This window comes from Schistosoma mansoni, chromosome 2, assembly GCF_000237925.1.
Source record: "Schistosoma mansoni strain Puerto Rico chromosome 2, complete genome".
NCBI classification, from domain to species: domain Eukaryota; kingdom Metazoa; phylum Platyhelminthes; class Trematoda; order Strigeidida; family Schistosomatidae; genus Schistosoma; species Schistosoma mansoni.
Window position 1 is genome coordinate 7,153,151 of NC_031496.1, and position 20,791 is coordinate 7,173,941.

Genomic DNA, 20,791 nt, shown 5'->3' on the forward strand with positions numbered 1-20,791 from the left:
AAGAAAAAGAAGGTTCCGTAGACAAAGCCCTGAGTCCAGAGTCAAATGAAGCACCATTCAATCCGCCGATCTCTGAAGACAAACTTCAGTCAGAACTAAACTACGGTTTACATGATATTGGTCAAGAAAACTGGAAGGAAGCACATCCAGAAAATAACTGGAACAGTACAGTGAACCAAATGAACCAAGTGAACCAAAAATGTAATTCGAAATCATTGGGAGACAGAAGCTTATAGTGAACCAGCTTCGTATCCGATTTCTCATGTCAGTTTACCAGATATGGGTTCGCGTAATGATGCACATAATTTTGATGAAAATTCTTATAAAGATGAGAAAAGTAAGTCGGCTGAATCAGACGGTGATAAAAAATCTAATGCAATTTTGTTAGATGCTGATTCCCCCAGTTATCTAATACCCTCTAGTGAAAATCTTAATGAATTTGATGGAAATGTTCCAGAAGAGCCAAATTCCGATGACCTAAAATCAAATATCGTTCATTATCATCTAGTCATTCCCAGTGGATTCTCTATTCAATGCGAGAAATATGTTCTAAATAAAGTCATATTAATTGTAATTTGGAGATAGGAGGATCCAACATTGTTTCGTGGGGGAGGATAAAGTCGGCAAATGCAGTCTGGATACCTACCCCGAATCTTCAGAAAAAAAGGGAGGTGTTGGGATGACCCTGCATTTTTCTCGCAATCGACATGACAAGCTCATGAAACATCAAGGAGCATCTCAACCAATCAGCGATTGATTAGAAGTTGTTACTAAAATAGCGAAAATGAAAAGTCACATGTAGAGATTCTGATTGGCTGATAACTACACTGCGACTATGTTGAGTAGTATTCTGGAATTTTCAGTACAACCCAAAGACTTCTAAAATACTATAAAAACTCTATATTTTCTGTACATAAATGAACCCTGTAGTTAAGTGCTTCCCACACACTTTGTGCCTTTTCTCTCGTCTTCAAGTCGCTGTATAGTTCTACCTCGGGGGTTACGGAACTAGCTTAGGGAATCGAATATAGCGTCCAATCGACGAGACGTAACAATTGGGGACGGGGTGGCCGAGTGGTTAAGGCAATGGATTGCTAATCCATTGGGGTTTCCCCGCGTGGGTTCGAATCCCATCCCCGTCGCCCCATTTGGGACTCGTCAGCTGGATGTACAATACCAAGCAAATTTAAACTGCACGCCATTGCACAAACAAGTGGCTATCAGGACTCAGTGGCCGAGTGGATAACGCGATGGCGTTTGAAGCGAAAGGTACTGTGTTCGAGTCCCAGAGTGAAAATCAACTCTGAGAATCAGGTACATCCAGTTGACGAGTCCCAAATAGGACGAAACGCGTGTCAAACTGTATTCCACTGCTAGCCACTATTCATCTTTGCTTATTATCTCATTTTGTTATTAAAATATATGAGAAAAATAAACTTACATCTTCCACTCGCATGTATTGATCACTAAAGTATAAATTCAATTGACTTATTCTATCATGTAGTTTTATTGTTAATAATGGATTTGTTGTTAAATCTAATGCACTTTCAATAATAAGATCAAAAAGTAAATGTAAACATATTTGTGGGTGTTTATTTGATATTTCAATTAATTGTTTACATCCATATTTTGGTGATATAGGCAATAATGAGAAAATAGAAATGGAAGAATCTGAAGTATCAGAAGATGATGTAGAATGTTTAATGTTAATTTGATTGTCTTTTCGATTAATTAAATCGTTTGGTCTGTGATAGACAGATAACTAAAATAAATAAAATTTTACAATATTATGCTTTAAACTGAAAAAAGAAATGAACACATTGAGAAGTATTATTATTTTCTTTTAAAAACTAATTTGATAATAACTCACTATGTACAGGTTTCTAAAGTCAACTTCGTGTTGTACTGTGTGTGAGGGAGTGGAATGGAGGCTCAATCGCACGTTTGCTTTAGAATCATCAAGTTACTAGACCGAAATACGTTACACTTAATTCGTTTTGCGCCGAAGTATGGTATCAAAAATGTTAATGACCATAGTTCGACTGGGAACCAAGTAAATTAATCTAAATAAGTTGAATTTGTGATGAATATTGATACAATCCAGATGCTTAAAATAAAGCAAAGTTAGGTGGAAACCTGCTACACACTATTTTTCAAGCAATTTATTTATTTATTTGAACACAAAAAATATTGGTGCAAAGGGGCACCGAATATATATGCGCCACATAAATCATTCGACTTGCGTGAGGGCTGTGATACCGTCCGGGTGTCTGAACGGGACAGATGGTTTCTTAGGGGGCTACACCCGGAGCCTTCGACTTAAAGGTTTGATCCACAATATAGTGGAGCAACGTAAGAAGATGCAGTCCAATGACGGCCGGTGACCAACAATTGGTTCATACGCCATTTGTTCCCTCAATATATATATATTTAAATGAATGAACGACTTCAAAGTTATCAAATATTTTGCTTACCCCAAATATAATACGCATAATACACTTGATTAGTGAAACTTCATCTCCAGGCAATTCATATCTATACGATGTATTCACTGATTCCGTTGTAGGCATATTATTATTATATATCATTCTTGGACGACATTCCAAAGAGGCTAATTTACCCAATACATTAATCACTACTGAAAGACCAAGCTCGTTAAATCCCATTAATAATAAAACACGATGTAATTTACTCAATATCATATTAGGTAAAACATTTTCCAAATCATCGGTATTATTCATGATACATTCTTTCATCAAAGTGTAAACAGAATCTTTATTAATGTTATTATGAGTATTATGTTTGTCATTATTTTGTAAAATTGACTTTAAAATAATATAAAATAATTCCTTTTTAGTTTTAACCATGGTCAAGCCTAATGGTAGCGTGCATGCTAAATTACGCCAACATGTAAGCTGACCAGCTTTTTGATAAGCGTCAGGCAGACCACTACCAGATAATAATAAACAATTCACAGCACGAATACACAATGAATCATATTGTGATAAGATCAATGTAAATTGTTGGGAGTTTTGTACATGGTGATATTGTTGTTGATATACAATAGTTTGTATACGAAATCCAATTGATATAAGTAATAACCTTTAAAATTAAAGATAAAAAGTAATAAAGAAATTATTAATAACAGTAGGATGAATGTGAGAATTGATTCATAGTTAGGTTTTATCGATTTTAAATAGGTAAGGTCATGAGTCAATTGAAGCTAAACCACCAAGGAAAACCTGGAAGCACTGGACGGCCGTTTCGTCCTATCATGGGACTCCTTAGCAGTGCGCATACACGATCCCGCACTCGCGAGACTCGAACCAAGGACCTTCCAGTCTCGCACCAGAGCACTTGACCGACAGACCACTGAGCCGGCATCCAGCTGGTAGGTCCTGGGTTCGAATCTCGTAAGACGGGATCGTGGATGCGCACTGCTGAGGAGTCCCACAATAGGATGAAACGGCCGTGCAGTGCTTCCAGGATTTCCAGGGTGGTCTAGCTTCAATTGACTCATGATCTCAACTCTATAAAATTACTAAAATCTCCACAAAACCCCCTTGTGAGGTTTTGTCGATGTTCGAGTGATAATTTTCAGGGAACAAGACTTAACATGCCCCTTAAAAAAGTTAGTGTTGAACCACACAGCACAGTACAAAGTTAATAATCATATTGGAAAGAAATCTGTCAAGACTAAAAACATTGATGAACTAAGTCGATTAATTGAGCTAAACATTACATCTAATATAAATTGATCCGATTCTTGAAGAAACAACACTGCCCTAAATAAGAATACTGACAGAAGCTCGGTTGAACGTGGTTGATAAGATCTATACATGATAAGATTGAATTACCAATACCTATTATCTCTACATTGTGAATGTGGAGTATAATCAAACAGAATTGAAAATAAGAAAAATCTATTATTGTAATTGATTGGATTTGTTGGAAAAATTAGGGTCAGATAAAATACTTTCAGTAAAAAAGAGCCAACACCACAAACTAGCTGCTATTTACCAAAAAACAAACTTTAAAGTGAATTTCATGAGCATAAATAATATACCTGCTTTTCAAATGAGCATGATTAGGTGAAAAAAATTTTCTGTGCTTTCTACTAAGATACGTAACCTAATAGAAGTTAATATTCACTCCGATACTAATATTATGGTGTTAGGTCTGTTCATATTGACGTTAGTGAATGAAGTATAAACATAATGTTTGCCAAACAAACCATACTTCAAATTAATATGAGTATTTAGCAAAGTAGACTTTAGAGAGGTTGATAAAAACGGAAGCAACTCATGATGTTATGGAAGAAAAGTTAACGACAATTCGGCGAAGAAAGTTTTTTTCTGACGATATCATTGATCTAAGCTGTGCAATCGTACTTACAACTAACTGACAAAAATAAAATAGTCTATTGAAAAATGTGAAAACGATTACATCATATCATATGTCAAAAAAAGTTGGATAACGATCGAGAATTCGAAGAAGGATAACGGGCTGAAATCAAATGTGTGAGAGATAATTGTCCATTTGACGAGTGTAAGAAAAGAGTGAATAATTGATCCAAAACGTCAAGGTGATAATGACGAATAATTAAAATTAAAGAGATGAAAAACAATAGGATGTATTAGTAATCAAATTACTGCTTATGAAAATAGTTATGATAATAGTTTAGCAATAACTAACCTGATAAGACGTGCTAATCGTTTAGCCAACGAGCGCCATGAACCTAAATGAGTTTGTGGACCTGGTGGTAGAACATAGTCTGAATAGATTTTCTCACATGCTTCAATTAGGCTAAGCAAACGATCTGCAAATGCAATTGAAGTCATAAATCCCGATTCATTAACTGAAAAATACTGAACATTTTCACAATTTGGTATGTAATCGTAAGCTAAGAGTTGTAAAACACGTTCAATTCTTAACTGACCAAGCAAACAGTTTAAATCCTTCGGATTTAAATATGTACATGATTCCAAATTAGGATCATAATCAGACAAAAGACTACTAATATCATATTGTGTACTGATGGAACTTTTATTCTTCTTGTTAACTTCACTGCCCTCGGGTTCTTCTATATCGCTTTCACCAGCTGAATCAACCGTTGTCCAAATTGTATCATTTTGACTGACTGATGAATTTATTTGCTCCTTACATGATCCGATGTTTACAGGCGTAACAAAACGTGCGCGTTCTCTAGATGTTAAAAAAGATAAAAGAAGCAAAAGTACAGATGTTTAAATATATTGAATGAGACCTGGCGAAAACAAAAATAAAACCGAATATATAGAAGAGTTCCACTATTTCAATATGATTTAAATAGAGATAGCATGAAACACAACAGTAACTCCATGATTAACTTTGATTGCATTTCCTCAGCTTTGAGCCACGAAGTTCTTGTGATCTAGTTTTACTAATTCGCTGTTTAAAATAAAGTAGGTGGACGTGTGTTAAAGTCCAAGAACCAACAACCGAGTGTTTATTCATTACATCATTGATGAAAAGGAGTAAAATTAAATTGACTAAATTTATTATTTACTTGAACACATAAACATTGGTACAAGGGGATACCAAATACATATGCACTACACAATAACAATGAGGCCAGGAGTAGTTATCATTGATTTGTGTGAGGGCTGTGATACCGTCCGGGTGCCTATAGATGGAACAGATGGTTTTCTTAGGGTGCCACACCCGGAGCCTTTGACTTAGAGGTCTAATCCACAAGACAGTGGAGCAACATCAAGAGATGCAGTACAATGGTTGTCGGTGACCAACAATATGCTTTTTCTCCCCTCATAATCCTGGAGCCCATATGCATCAATGGTTTAGAATCAAGGTTTTCTAAATCCCCTAGGTGGACCCTCTGTGTCAACTAACCCGGTTAAAGCGCCGGACATTCGCTTTTCGTCCTCTCAATTTCATAGACAAAACCCCCACTACGAGAAGATAGTGAGTAGGACTTCCCTGGAAGTGGCTGTATACACGTGACCATGTGAGAGCATTTCGAGAGGGAGAGCAGACTCTCCCCACCCTCAGCCGTACCAAGGCATTCGGGGCAACGTGACGCTATCTTTATGTCGCGTATAAATTGACTAATTTTCGAAATAAGTATACCAAACAACAACTGAATGGTAATTAAGGATAAAATAGATATTTTGTTGATATTCTATCATAAAGTTGAGGATTAGAGTGAAAAAATGTGTGGGGACAGAAAAAACCGATATTGTTCATAGATCAATGCTCAAAACTGAAATTGGGATAGTTTGACCGGGGAATTTAAAAATAATGGTTTAGGCTCATCGTTTATCTAACAAGATGTGAAGATTTTAGTTTCGATTTCAGTCAGAGGTGAGTAGGTAGTGTTGTTCAGTAGTCACAAACTAATGTCGAATTTTCAATACTATTTTGTTTTACTATGATCGTATAACCAATAGCAATTTCGAATGTTGATTATCTTAGGTAAATGGGATAATTACAACACCATCTACTAAAATTTAAGTCGTGGAATATTAACTTCACAACGACATGGTCAACAGTTTATATTCGTACATAAACTTAATACAAGCAGGATATACCAATTCATAGTCGGGGAGAACGTGAAGTTTAGTGAATAAATCCTTCCAATATGTGAACATGCTTGGCGCGGGACCAGTAAACTCATGAAACAAAAATCCAGAGTACTTCCAAAATATTCTTAGTGCTCTAAGAGCTGATCAATAAGATACGATCTGATAAACCAACCTTTCAGATTTTCCAAGCTCTTAAAAGCATCAGCAAATAATGAACAATATGGAAGTCGTATCATATATCCAAGTCGCCGAAGCCAGTATTTCTAGATCGTGCCACCTAGTACAATATTATTATTGTAGGCAAACACACAATGCCGAACATCGATATGGCATGTGACAATATTCAAGTTGTATAGGTCACTGAGTGTCTCAACTTACCGGACAGGACGTAAACAAATTGCAAATAATGTCAGTATAAGTTCAACTTCTGGTTGATTTAAAAATTCTACAAGATTTTTAGTTCTTTCCCAAGCAATAATTGGATCTGGAGGTTGTAGTAAACATGTGAATAACTTGATTAATTGCGATGGTAAACGTAATAATTGCATTAAAATAAATATGTGATCTTCCGGTCTACAAGCACGAACAGTTACACCAGCCTATGAAAAAATCATGTGAAAAATAACACATTTTATCAAAACAAATCAAGCTATAAACAATTATTTAGACGTGCTAGGTTTATTTCGATTTGAGATATAGTGTAAATTATAGTGTATTTATAATGAGTTAAGTTTTCATGAGTAATTTTCACTAAAAGTGGCAATCAGTTGAAGAATTAAAGTATAATTCATAAAATTGTGTTCACTAGTGAGTGACTTCAAAATGAATTGATCGAAACTATATAGTCCATAGTTATGATATGTGAAGTCAACCAACCTGATGGTTTTTTAGTGTTTCTTAAGTTTGATGAGTCTTTTGTTGAATTGCATGAATCCCCTACAAAATTACTTTAGCCAGTCATTTTTCATCAATCGTTTCCTGATTTGTCTTGGACTAAAGACGGTAACTTTAGCTTCACTTACGAAACCCATATACCATAATTCACCCTTTTTTCTGAGCCCCAATTACTCGAACAGGCATCTTACAAAGTAAATTTATTTGGTAGGAACAAAAGAAGAATAATTCAAGCGAGTGACACACGCGTATAAACATATCTACAAGAACAATATCACTAGGGTCCAAATGTAAATTCAAATCAAAAGTCGGTTACATAAACTTGTACTTGGTAAATAAATAACAATACACGGTTTGTTAAAATAGTATTCAAATCTTGTTTAGTTATAGTTATATAATATACCCTTGTGGGCCAGGGTAATTTCGCATTGGTTTTCAGGAGAACCAGACACCATCCAGACTTTCACGTGACAACCCAAATAGTACAGCTCAATCCTATTTGACAGGAGAGCCAGACACCGCCCCCAGGTATAACCCGAGCAGTATAGCTTAATCCCGCCTCACAGAAGAATCAGAAACCATATAGGCTTCAAAGCTACAATCTGAATAGCACAGCTCAATCCTGTGGCGCAACCACACAGGTACCAAGCACCCTGGTGGATCATTCGCACCTTTCATATACACGTTCACATCACATGTATAATTATTCCGATCCTAGTAATTGAAAATAAGTTATCACGAAATAATGTTCGGCTTGGGAAGAAATTTTTAAAACCAAAACCTGTTAAACAAAAAATAATTTTAAATGAAGCCAATCAGACATTTATAGTTAGTTAACTTACAGTTAAAATTAACCAATTTGATAAATGTTTGAGAAATGTCGGATCATGAGTACGACCAGCATATTGATTTGACCAAAATTGACGCAAACAAGCAAAGAGAATAGAGCAGGTTGATCGCATTTCATTTAGTTGAACTAGATGTGTAGAGTCAACTTTTGAACCGATTACTGAAATATTCATAAAATAATTAAGTTATATTTTACATGAGACTATCCATTTTTACTAAAGTTTACAATGAAATACCTTATTGCAAATGAATAAGAAGCAAGGAAGTGAACTTAAATGGATGTCACCAGGATAGGTCAGTTAAAAATCTAGAAACTGAGAAAGAATGGTGGATTTGTAACTCGTGAGTAGTTGTTAACCAATTATGTTAATAAATGTTTCGAGGACGACATTATACGACGTCGAGTGAACACAATCTAGTCGATTTTACAAGTAACTGGCTGCTATTGTGAAATATGGTTACATAACCGAAATCTCGAGGCAAAAAACAGTATCATTTAGTAACTCAGGAAGAATTTATGATACAGACTATGAAAGCATGAATGTGGTAAAGTGAATGATACTGATAAGCTGCCTGAACTCCGGAAAATAAGGTGAGGGTCCGGGCAAATAACCGGATGATAAAAGCTGAATAATAAAGCCATCAGATCACAGCTCTATTTAACATCGGAAAAATTCACCTTAATATGTCAATCAGTTTTCTTCGGAAAGAATTCAACTTGAGTTTGAGTGCTACAAAGAAATCCCTAGTTATTGTGATAAAACTGAAAGATACAAATAGTACAAAAGTAGAGTCTCAGGTTATTTCTGCATGTCACATGGAATTGTGTACGTCAATCAAGCAATCTTGCTCTAATAGAAAGGATTGAAAAACTCGAGGATACTAATCCTCGCAAATTAACGTCAATAAAAAAGGTATTAAGAATTCCTAAGCACTTAATTTTATTTACACTGTATTTTGTGACTGTTTCAGTGTACACAAGTGAACCTAAACTGATTTGATAATATCTCAGCTAAATCACGAATTTAAGGAAACTAATCAAAACAAAACAAAGAATCAAAAACCACTATCTGAATGGTATTGAACTTTGAATAGCGTGGGTTTGACTTTGTTTAACATAGTGTATAGAAAGTGATATAGAGTCGTAAACTAAAACAAAACGCATCTATTGTACTTTCTTGTCTTCCACGGTCTTTCAATACACATTATCTATACTTCATTGGAACATATAATCTCAAGGAAATTCAATATAACAAACGATTTTTCTAGTAATAAATAAACAAATTATAACGATGGATTGGAAATCTATTAAAAAAGCATCAGAAATTCAAGTTTATACACGCTAGCATAACTGTACTATAAAATTAAAGATGACGATTTCTCGAATTGAGCATAGTAATTGCAGATTAAATCTTCATGTCCAATGTATATACATTATGCAGTGAATGTTTATTATGAATAAAAGCGGTTACTTAATACAATTTTGGGCGGTCTAACAAAAGTAAGATTTTAGAATGGATTTATATGAAAACAGTTAATTTTTCTTGACCAAGATAATTTGAAAATTATACCTTGAATTAGTTTATGATATGTTTAATCAATACAAACTCAACGAATTCAAGATAGCCCTCAGCAACAGGTTCCAGGACTTTCACAATCTACTCACTGGAGAGGGAACTACCATGGAGAGAAACTGAAAGAGATAAAAGAGGCAATCACTTCAACATGTCAGGAGGTTCTGGGCCACAAGAAGCACCATCACAAGGAATGGATCACTGTTGGTACACTGAATCATATTGAAAAAAGGATCAATATCACACGAACAAGAACAGAGAAAGCCAAGGCACAAGCTGAATATACAGAAGTAAACAAGCAAGTGAAGAGAAGCAGCAGAGCCGAAAAACGTAAATATGTGGAAGATCAAGCAACGACGGCGGAAAAGGCTGCGAGAGAAAGAAAAAATGAGACAATTGTAGGACACAACAAACTCGCTGGAAATTATCGTAAACCAGAACGACCAGTGAAAAGCAAGGAAGGCAAGGTAATTACCGACATTGAAGGACAGCAAAACAGGTGAGTAGGGCACTTTTAAAGAAATCTTAAACCGAGCAGCCCCATTGAACCCACCCAACATCGAAGCAGCACCCACGGACCTCCCAATCAATGTTGGCCCACCAACAATCGAAGAGATCAGCATGACCATCAGACAAATCAAGAGCGGCAAAGCAGCGGGACCAGACAACATTCCAGCAGAAGCACTGACAGCAGATGTAGCAGCAACTGCAAAGATACTCCATATTCTTTTCAGAAAGATTTGGGAATAAGAACAAGTACCAACACACTGGAAAGAAGGACACCTAATCAAAATACCAAAGAAAGGCGATATCAGCAGGTGTGAGAATTATGGAGGCATCAGTCTTCTCTTAATACAAGAAAGGTCTTCATCAGAGTGTTGTTAAATAGAATGAAGGACTCCGTAGACGCCCAACTTCGAAACCAACAGGTTGGATCGTGTATTGACCAAATCGCAACACTAAGGACCATTGTGGAACAATCAATTGAATGGAATTCATCACTCAACACCAACTTCATTGACTACGAGAAATCGTTTGGTAGCATAGACAGGACAACACTATGAAGGCTTCTTCGACACTACAGCGTGCCTGAGAAGATAGTCGTTATCATACGGAATTCCTATGATGGATTAAACCGCAAAATCGTGCATGGAGGACAGCTCACTGACTCGTTCGAAGTAAAGACCGGCGTCATGCAAAGTTGCTTAGCCTCACCCTTTCTCTTCCTCCTGGTGATCGACTGGATTATGAAGACGTCAACATCTGGATGGAAGCATCGGATATAGTGGACAGCTAGGATTCAGCTGGACGACCTAGATGCTGCAGATGATCTGGCTCTTCCATCGCACACGCAACAACAAATGCAGGAGAAGACGACCAGTGTAGCAGCAGCCTCAGCAGCAGTAGGTCTCAACATACACGAAGGGAAAATGAAGATTATCTGATGCAACAGAAAATGCACCAATCAAATCACACTTGACGGAGAAGCTTTGGGGGATGTGGAAGCCTTTACATATCTGGGCATCATCATTGATGAACACGGTGGATCTGATGCAGATGTGAAGACGCGGATCAGCAAAGCAAGAGCAGCATATTTACAACCGAAGAACATCTGAAACTCAAAATAATTGTCAACCAACACCAAAGTCAATACAAATGTCAAGACAGTTCTACTGTGTGGGGAGGAAACTTGGAGAACTACGAAAGTCATTATCCAGAAGATACAAGTGTTTATTACCAGTTGTCTACGCAAGATACTTCGGATTCATTGACCAGACACCATCAGCAACAAGTTGCTGTGAGAGAGAACAAACCAAATTCTAGCGGAGGAAGAAACCAGGAAGAAGCGCTGGGAGTGGATAAGACACACATTGAAGAAAGCACCCAACTGCGTCACAAGGCAAACCCTCACATGGAATCCTCAATGCCAAGGGAGAAGAGGAAGACCAGAGAAATCATTACGCTGAGAAATGGGAACAGATATGAAAAAAATGAACAACAACTGGAGAGAACTAGAAAGGAAGGCCCAGGGCAGAGTGGGTTAGAGAATGTTGGTCGGCGGCCTATGCTCCATCGGGGATAGCATGCGTAATTAAGTAAGTGAAGTTTAATCAATCTTTAATGTTTTGATAGTTTATGCAAAGTAGTGTAACCAGAAGCGACAAAGCTGAATAACTGTTGTGTCCCGATAAGAATATTGAATGGTAACTTTTGAGATCCATTTATGAACCAATACTATACGTATATTTTTATCGTATAATTGCTTAATAACTAAACTATTCATATTCATGTTCTCCTTATTATGAGCTTTGTTTTGACCTATAAACTATTGTTATATGATTTACCATTCCTGAATTATGCCCTGTCTATCATTTACTATCTCCCTTATTCACAGCGAAATTTAGCTGAATCTTGTACAAATGTTGTTTCCTATTTTATGGTACGATGTGCTCTGTTTGATTGGTATATAAACTCAGTGTGTTTGAAATATTATGATTCTTATTGCAGAGGCTGTTATTGGTGTTCTGGACTTAAATGGCAGGGCTAGGCAGAAAGCAGGACCGACAAGTACTCTACACTGCTCGTATGGGTTTCGTGTGTCACTGATCTGATCGATAATTCACTACTCTCTAATTAGCGGTATTATCACGTTATGCATTAACAAGGCATCCAGAAGGCCACAAGTTATAACAATAACATAGGAAATAAACAACCAATGTCATTGATAAATGTTAGATCTATTCAGTTTGAATCAGTTGTACGTTTTCATGACTACAGTTGTCGGTTACCGGTAAGTTAAGTTAATGCAACTCATTTATCGGGTACATAGTCATGTATTATATTTTTAAACAGGAATTTATTCGTGGACTAGTAATATTATACAGTTTCTCAAACCAAAATAGTTGATATGGGTTTCAAACTTGCGACTCAGTAGTAGAAGCTTGAGTGATTTAGGCAATAAGTTAGTGCTAGTTCGCATCATTTAACAGTATAGGTTGTATGAATCTGTTCTGTCAATTTGATAAGAAATTTTATTATCATAGTGAATAATTGAATATTTCAAAACATATGATTTCTGAGATATAATATGTGTAAAACAATATCAGTCTTACTTAAACTCACATATTCCCGGTTGTGATGAAGTCAAATTCTCATAAATTGAACATTGTGTTAAAATGTTTGCTAAATACTCTTCAATACGATTTCTATGAATAGAATAAAATCAATATCCTGAGTACCATAATAAACTGAATAAGTTCAAATTTTAAAAAATCTCAAATTTACTGAACTCAAAATTTTTTTCTATCGTTTATGAGATGTCAGTTGCATTAATATAAATCGATTCATGTTATTAAATTTTACAATAGCATACTGAAAGAAGAAATTAACAAGATGAGAAATAGAGAGGGAGGAATAATATTAACTTTAGTGGAAAGTTAAACATAAAAAGTAAAGTTCAGAAGTAATGAATACTACCAAAGGATGAATAATAATGTGGAATCATATTAAGTTCACGATTTGAAAAATGGATACAGCTAACTGAAAACGATTTCGAATTACATCACAACAAAATAGACAAAATGCTACGATTTTGTATTTAGTAGCCTTATATCTGACTCCTATTAGATCGTATGAATGTTATTGAAATATACATATTCAAAATCCCATTCCCGTATTTGACTTATTTTAATCCCGTTACTCACCAACGCAAGTTGAGTCGATAATAATATACGAGGATTGGCGACATGTATATTTCAATAATAATAAATCATATGACCTAAGTGGAGTCAGATCTCGGGTCACTAAAATGGTGAGCTCGTCGACAACATCATCCGATCTAAACGACGTCAAAATGAAGGGCTCTCATGGATCGGTAAGCCCGCCGACGACGGCGAACCTAACGCACCAAGCTACGTCAATGAAGAAACTTCTGCACTCTCGGAGAACAAACTCAGCGAAGCCAGCTCAACCTCTAATCTAACGTACTCAGCAAAGCCTGTGCAGCACAACACGGACATGCTCAAATTGTATTACCTTATCGATACTTTGTCCTCACGTCAACTCTTCTCATTGATCCATCTGGCGGATCGTTCCATTATGATTCCAATAATTATCATAGTATAATTACCACATTAATGTCACATTATCACCTAACGTGGAATTATTATTTTTGTTCGTGCTGATATTAAATTATGACATTTTCGTAATCATATCACTCACCGAACAAATTATAATTTTATGGACACTCCACGTTATGACATTCGAAACTCACTGGACTATTTTTATCATTCAATAACTTGAAGTTTTCCTGCTTTAAGTGAGTTCGTTTCATTTTTTCACATGTCATTTTTGGCCTATTATTACACTCATCCATTTAGTTGAGGTCATTTTTATGTTATCATACCACACATTTTTTTAATTTCTATATTGCCTCCTAGTATGTCTGCGGTTGCCTCTAACTCTACTAGCTGATAAGCAATGATTACGTTCATCTTATCTATTCGTCCACATGTATAACTGCATGCTGCACCACTCATCACCCAAGAACATGTATATATTTCGACAGCAATCATTCATACGACCTAACTGAAGTCAGATCCCGGGCTACAAAATGTCCTTTCACATTTCCCGGTGACATATAAAACAACATTGATTAAAAAAACCAACTTACACCTAAGCAAAGTATTAGATTAATTGGAAGATATAGATTGAAAAGTGAAATACTCAATAATATAGTACATCATTAATTGCTTGTGCTTTTTATGGAAGACCACATGGAAAAGTAATTTATTCGGCCGTGAACTTCCTAACAAAAGTTAAATATACTATTTTTGGATTTTCGGTTCATGTTTACACCAGACAGTTAACTAGAATACTCCAAATCTTTGTAATGATAGTTGTAGGGAATCAGAATGGACCTCTATAAACAAGTTTGTATTTGTAACCAATCGCCAATAAGACCTAATTGAAGTAAAAAAACACTAACACACAGGGAGCTCAATGCAAAGTTAACTAGTTCCAACCATCCTAAACTATAGTTACACTGTAACTATGGTCAAAGGAATTTAGATAGCACTGAGGACTAAGAAATATGACGGTGGTTGGTGTAGAAAAATTGACTGGTATCAAATAATTGATTATTAGTCTGTAATACAAAAGTGGTCTACTGTTCTGCAACAAACGAATATTTCATGGGAGAAACATTACTGAAATGCAATAAATAATATGCTCTTTAAAAGTGAAAAGTTAACTAATTCACTTAGATATGTGGTTAATCAGAAAGTCATAAGAGACTTAAGACCCGGCGTATGAGCAACAGTCTAAGTTGCTACAACACATCAAGATGGCAAGATTGAATTATAACGATGAACACCAAAGCAGACACAGTGCTAGTATCAATGGAAAGTGTGTTATCTGTAAGATTTGAATCTCCATCATTGAGGTGTATAGGCCAAACTCAGTAAAAACACATCAAGGGTGAGTCATCAGACGGTATTTTATGACGTGTTCTAATCTTTAGCTTGACCTTTGACAACAAATGAATCCTGTTAAGAAGGATGACACGAAATAACAGAGGATTGTTTGCTACCATAGTGTTGGAGACCATTTAATTTAATGAATTAGAAGCGAGAGATAAGCAGTACACTAATAAAATTAAACGTTTTAAAAAGGTTGGTCAGAAAAACCATTGAGCTGCTATCATCTTATTGATCAGAACCTCTACTAATATATCCCCCAAAGACGCTCACCTGCATTGAACTAGTTTGTACGCAATAAGGGGAATTTCTTCGAAAATAATCCAATGCGACACTTCACTTGTCTCTTTTAATTCACTGAGTACAGACTGAATCAATGTGGCTTTTTCATACTCGTATTTCAGACAAACTGTCCTCTTGTCTTGACATTTACTCTGTAAACAGAGAAACATTCGACTGACTAAAATACGAAGTCAAAAATATACAAAAACCATTTCACTCGAATTACAATGCCAACACATCAGCTGGAGTGCTAAACAGATTAAATCATGCACGAATAAGTGATTGACCGGCTCGTCCGTGGGATAAAACAGCAATTAAAGTTACCAAGACAAATAATATTAACCTCTTCAGCAGAAATAAATGGGTCGAAGCTTGACACCTTTATAGTCGTTCATATACATTTAGATTACAAGCTCTACACTGAAGCTCTCAGCTGGAAAATATAGTGACAACTAGTTTTCAAATTCTGACAGAAAGTTGAGTAGTAAGTTTTGAGTTGCTTGCTGTCAACTTATTCATAAAGGACATTGATTAAGTTAGAATGCAATACTTAGTATTACTGGTTAGTGAAAGGTATAGCAGGAATGAATGAATTAATTGGCACTTCCGTGTCTGAATCTCTAGATGGATTGCATCCAGATCTTGCAGGGTTTCAGTGAGCATAATGATGAACTTTTATTATCAAAGATTTGTTACATTCTAGTTCATGAACATATTAGAAACTAGTTCTTCCAACTATTTCTTATTACTTACGTCCACAGTATATGTGCAGAAGAAAGCTGCCGATTTGAAAAAAGTTGAAAAATGATGTGAAAGGAGGATAAGACCCAGATGTACCTTCTGGGAGGTTCGAACTGATGGCTTAGTATGGACTTATATTAGAAGACCGAGATGACTTATTGATATAATAATTTCCGATTCGTGCAACAAACGTAGATTTCAAAGGAGATAACCACTCTTCATTATTGACTTGGTGTCTCGAACTAATAATAAAATTTTTATGTAATCTTAAAGGCGAATAAAGGTGAAGGAGCTCTGTAGCGAACTTTAACAGTCCTGATACCAGACCCCCCAAATGTCCTGGTATGGTCGAGAGTGGGGAGAGTCTGCTCTCCCTCTCGCAATACTCTCACATGGCCATGCGTAATATAGCCTCTGCCACACAAGTCCTACTCACTGCCTTCTCGTGGCATTACTGTTGTTTACGAAATTGAGAGGACGAAAAGCGAATGTTCGGCGCTTTAACCGGGTTGGTGGACACGGAAAGTCCACCTAGGGGAGTTGGAAAACCCTGATTCAAAACCAATGGTGCACATGGGCTCCAGTATCCTGAAGGAACGAATGGCGTATGAACCAATTGTTGGTCACCGGCTACCATGGGACTGCATCGCCTCACGATGCTCCACTGCCTTGTGGATCAGACCTTTAGGTCGAAGGCTCCGGGTGTGGCCCCCTAAGAAAACCACCTGCTTCAGTTTGGGCACCTCAGCAGTATCACAACCCTCACACAAATCTCATTTGATTTGTGCGGCGCATATGTATGTGGTGCTTCCTTGTACCAATATTTATGTGTATAAATAAAATAAAATGAAATACCGGACAAACACTAGTTTCAAGCAACTGCAGAGAGACTTTAAAGGTTAGGCGATAAACAAAACCATTGGCTATTTTTATGAATTATTACACTTATATATCTAAAAATAATATTGAAATACATTACGTTGAACCGTGTTATTTAGATCATGATAACACTGAACAAATTCTAATAAACACTAACGTCTACACTGTTGGTGTGTTTCATCACTTTCCAGGCTGACATTTCCATTCCAGACGATTCTTTAAGCACCTTGCTCAGACGTTTAAGTGCCTGTAACCATTTTCCCCAATTATCGGCATATTTACAAAGAAGTAGGTAAAATGGGTCATCGGGTATATTGAATCCACTTGAATTCGGGACTGTCAGTAGTTCAAACTCGGAGTTCTGAAAGGTTTATAAAATTTAAAGAAGACTGTACTTTTAGGAAACTATTTTCTGTTTCATTCAACAGGTCAAGTGAACGGTTTATATACAAGTTCCTCAGATGTTCCGAGCTAAGCGAAGGGGGGAAACTATCAAATAACAAATCTCCTTCGACAGATGAGTTCATGAACAAGTCTGGTGCAGAAGCTTCAACTTTGCTTTGTTGAATATCTTCAACAACCGATTCAGCTTCATGATCAGCTGATTGATTTCCTTCTACATCGGTTGCGAAATGTCCATCCAGAGGAGGATAGAGACGGTTTAAATCTTTAGGAGCCGAACCCTCATTGGAATGAAAAGTTGATGGAACTGTGTTATCCTCACATCTTGATAAAATTTGGGGTTCAGAAACTGTTAGCTGAGGACTGGTAAAGACCTCATCTTCAACTGGAAGAGCATCGTCAGGTACTATAATTGATTCTAATCGAGAGATAATTTCATCAGTCTAAAAGTAACTTATTAAATCACATCAAACCTTTAACTTAGGCTTTCTAACTCTTACAGCTTCCATTTAGTCCATCAAGTAGCGTATATACTAAGCAAACCGCGGTGTGAAAACCGATAACCAATATCTTGGTTAACCAGTTCATTTCTTTGCCTTCGCTATTTGTTGTTTCGGTACTGTTACGGGTATTTGATTATGTCCAGTGAGCGGCAGTCTGACCACTCAACTGCACTAATTCTAGTCAGTGGTTATTTGTGGATTTTTATATCTTGTAGTTTGAGTTAATGCGTTTGTCCCTCATCAGTAAGGATTCTGGGTACCAATAGCTATCACATTCTCAGGCAGGAGTTTGTTTGTTTGCGATGTAAATTATTAATGTGATAATTTAAACTTTTTTTCAAAAATAACAAATAAGAGGGGGATTGAGATGACAACGTGAGTGATAGAAAGTAGTTACTGGTATGTGGTAGCTATAACCGTGATGATTAGCGAGACATTCATCAGACACAGCTTGCCTAGGAGGGGTATGGTAATCCATGGATGAGCATGTGAATGTCAAGTCTTCTCATATTACTATAAACCGATGATGTTGTGGTCAATAAGGCTGAGAGAGCATTCCGAATGGAGGCGACTCTCATGAGAAGAATTGAAAGCGTACTTGAGATTTTGCTGTTTGGTGTGTAGTTTCCAAGAGCTGCCTTGATGAGTGTGGTGATTACGTTCTGGTGATATGCACGTGATGTGGTGGTTCGGCGTACCAAATATGCTTCATGCTATTATCAGATCACCTCATATTCTCATACTGATCAGGGAGAATAATAACAGGTCCTGGAGTCTGTCCACTTCAGACTTATGTTCTGGCACTATCACGCACTTAGTTGCCCGTCATTGTACTTGGTTTGAGGAGTTTATGTCTTTTTTGAAGAGGAGGTATTGCAATATTGCAGACTCCAAGGTGGGGCCGTGCGTACGTATTAAGCAGTGATATGAATTACTATGGGGTGATTGTACCAAGTTCCCTTCATATTAAGTGAGGAGTCGTATTTGACTTGGCTACATCCCCTGTGTAATTTGAAAGGGATGTCTAGGCTCTCTGTTGTTACAAGCCCAAGATCATGCTTTAAAGAGGCAATCATAGGTGGATTCCCAAGGGGATGTAAGTAATTTGCGTTTAAACAGGCAGTGTTCATTAGGTGTCATTTCAACGGGTTTAGTTTTAATCCATTGTATTCCGCCCATTACTCTATTATTGTAAGGTATTTAAGAAGCTCACATGAATCATTTTCGCATTCAGTGTACCCCTAGATCTTCACATTGTACGCAAAGATCAGTGGTGAGGAGCTAATTTTATCAAGCAAATCGTTAATGAAGATCAGGAACAGGAGTGAACGTAAGATTATTGTCTGTGAAACTCCTGATGCTGCGACCTTACAACTCGCGTGCATTCTATTTACCATGGTACGAAACATCCTTTTAGGAGCACATAAGACACTTTGTCGAAAACTTGTATGAAGTAGGGGAATATTGCATGAACCTATATCTTATGACTTCAGAAGGTCGTCCAGCCTTATTGTGCTATGAGGAGATTGGATGCACATGATCTGCGTTTTTCTGAACGCGTGTAGTATCGGTGTATATGTTAAGCCCATATACTTTATTCGAGTTGCTGGCCAAGCCAATTCACCTGTACATTGAGTCATCTTTTGATCTTGTTAATCATTTGCTTATTAACCTTGACTATACTTTTATATGAGCATATATGTGTACACTTCGCATCTTATTCATCATATGTCTGTCACTCATTTTTGTCTGACTATGAATGTTGATTAACGCTTGCTTAAATTGAGTTGGCTTCCCAGCCATCTCCAATACGCATTATCTTTCGCTTCGCTCTCGAGTTGGCTTACCAGCCATCTCCACTGCATGTCATTTCCGCCTCGTTCGCTTTCTTCGCTTATTCGCCTGTTCACTCGCTCGTTATTATTCGCTCAGGTGTTGTTAACTTTCTGACCTGAGTTATTCGACAATAAACTATAGTTGCTGCTATCCTTTGTCTTCTGATTTTACGCGCCTTTAAGATTAGAATTATATCGATTATCGAAACGAACGATTAACGAATCGCGGCACTACACGCGTATTAGGCTTCATGAAGGATGCTGTCTCTATCCAGGTATTAACTTATATTCATTGACTAGTTCTTTCATTACCTTCGGCGGTATTGAGAGAAATGCAACTGGTTTGGAACAAACTGCGCTTTTTATCACCTATTAAAATCGAAGTGGGAGTGGCGTGCTCTAATTGTCGTATCAGTTAGTGTGAATTTACTGGGTATCCGATCAGGTCGCACTAGTGTGCTAAAGTCTTCCGCACACTCCTTCGGTCGTTACCTCCTGGTGACTTTGATGAGCGGAGAGGTTTTAGTCTCCTTAATAAATATACAGTAGTTACTTAGCTGTTATCTAGACCCTCAAATAGCACTAGAGTTGCTTGCTCCGGGTTTTATGGTCTATGAAGTTAGCAATAAAAATCTATCCTATCACTAAGAAAGTGCAATTGTCGTTGTTTGCTCCTCTAAAATTGCAGAGTGACTCTGAACGCATTGTGTCTTGTATGCTGAGATTGACGGATAGAGTATTGGAATCTCTAGTCAAACCTCACGTGTATAAGCT

The 20,791-nt window shown here is 36.8% G+C and overlaps 1 protein-coding gene and 1 non-coding gene across 2 annotated transcripts; one reads left to right on the plus strand and one right to left on the minus strand.

Annotated features, from left to right (window-relative positions):
* Positions 1-1,061: 1,061 nt before the first annotated feature.
* Smp_tRNA_01990_Ser_GCT.1.1 lies at positions 1,062-1,142 on the plus strand. The gene has a single exon. It is a non-coding gene (tRNA).
* Positions 1,143-1,402: 260 nt separating this feature from the next.
* On the minus strand, positions 1,403-18,188 carry Smp_212170 (hypothetical protein; the record flags this gene model as incomplete). Its single annotated transcript, XM_018795512.1, has 10 exons — positions 1,403-1,762; positions 2,475-3,102; positions 4,696-5,205; positions 6,960-7,180; positions 8,318-8,484; positions 13,022-13,104; positions 15,649-15,809; positions 17,435-17,638; positions 17,673-18,122; positions 18,153-18,188. 10 exons carry the CDS (start codon positions 18,186-18,188, stop codon positions 1,403-1,405), a joined length of 2,820 nt encoding a protein of 939 aa, XP_018649817.1.
* Between the last annotated feature and the right edge of the window lie 2,603 nt (positions 18,189-20,791).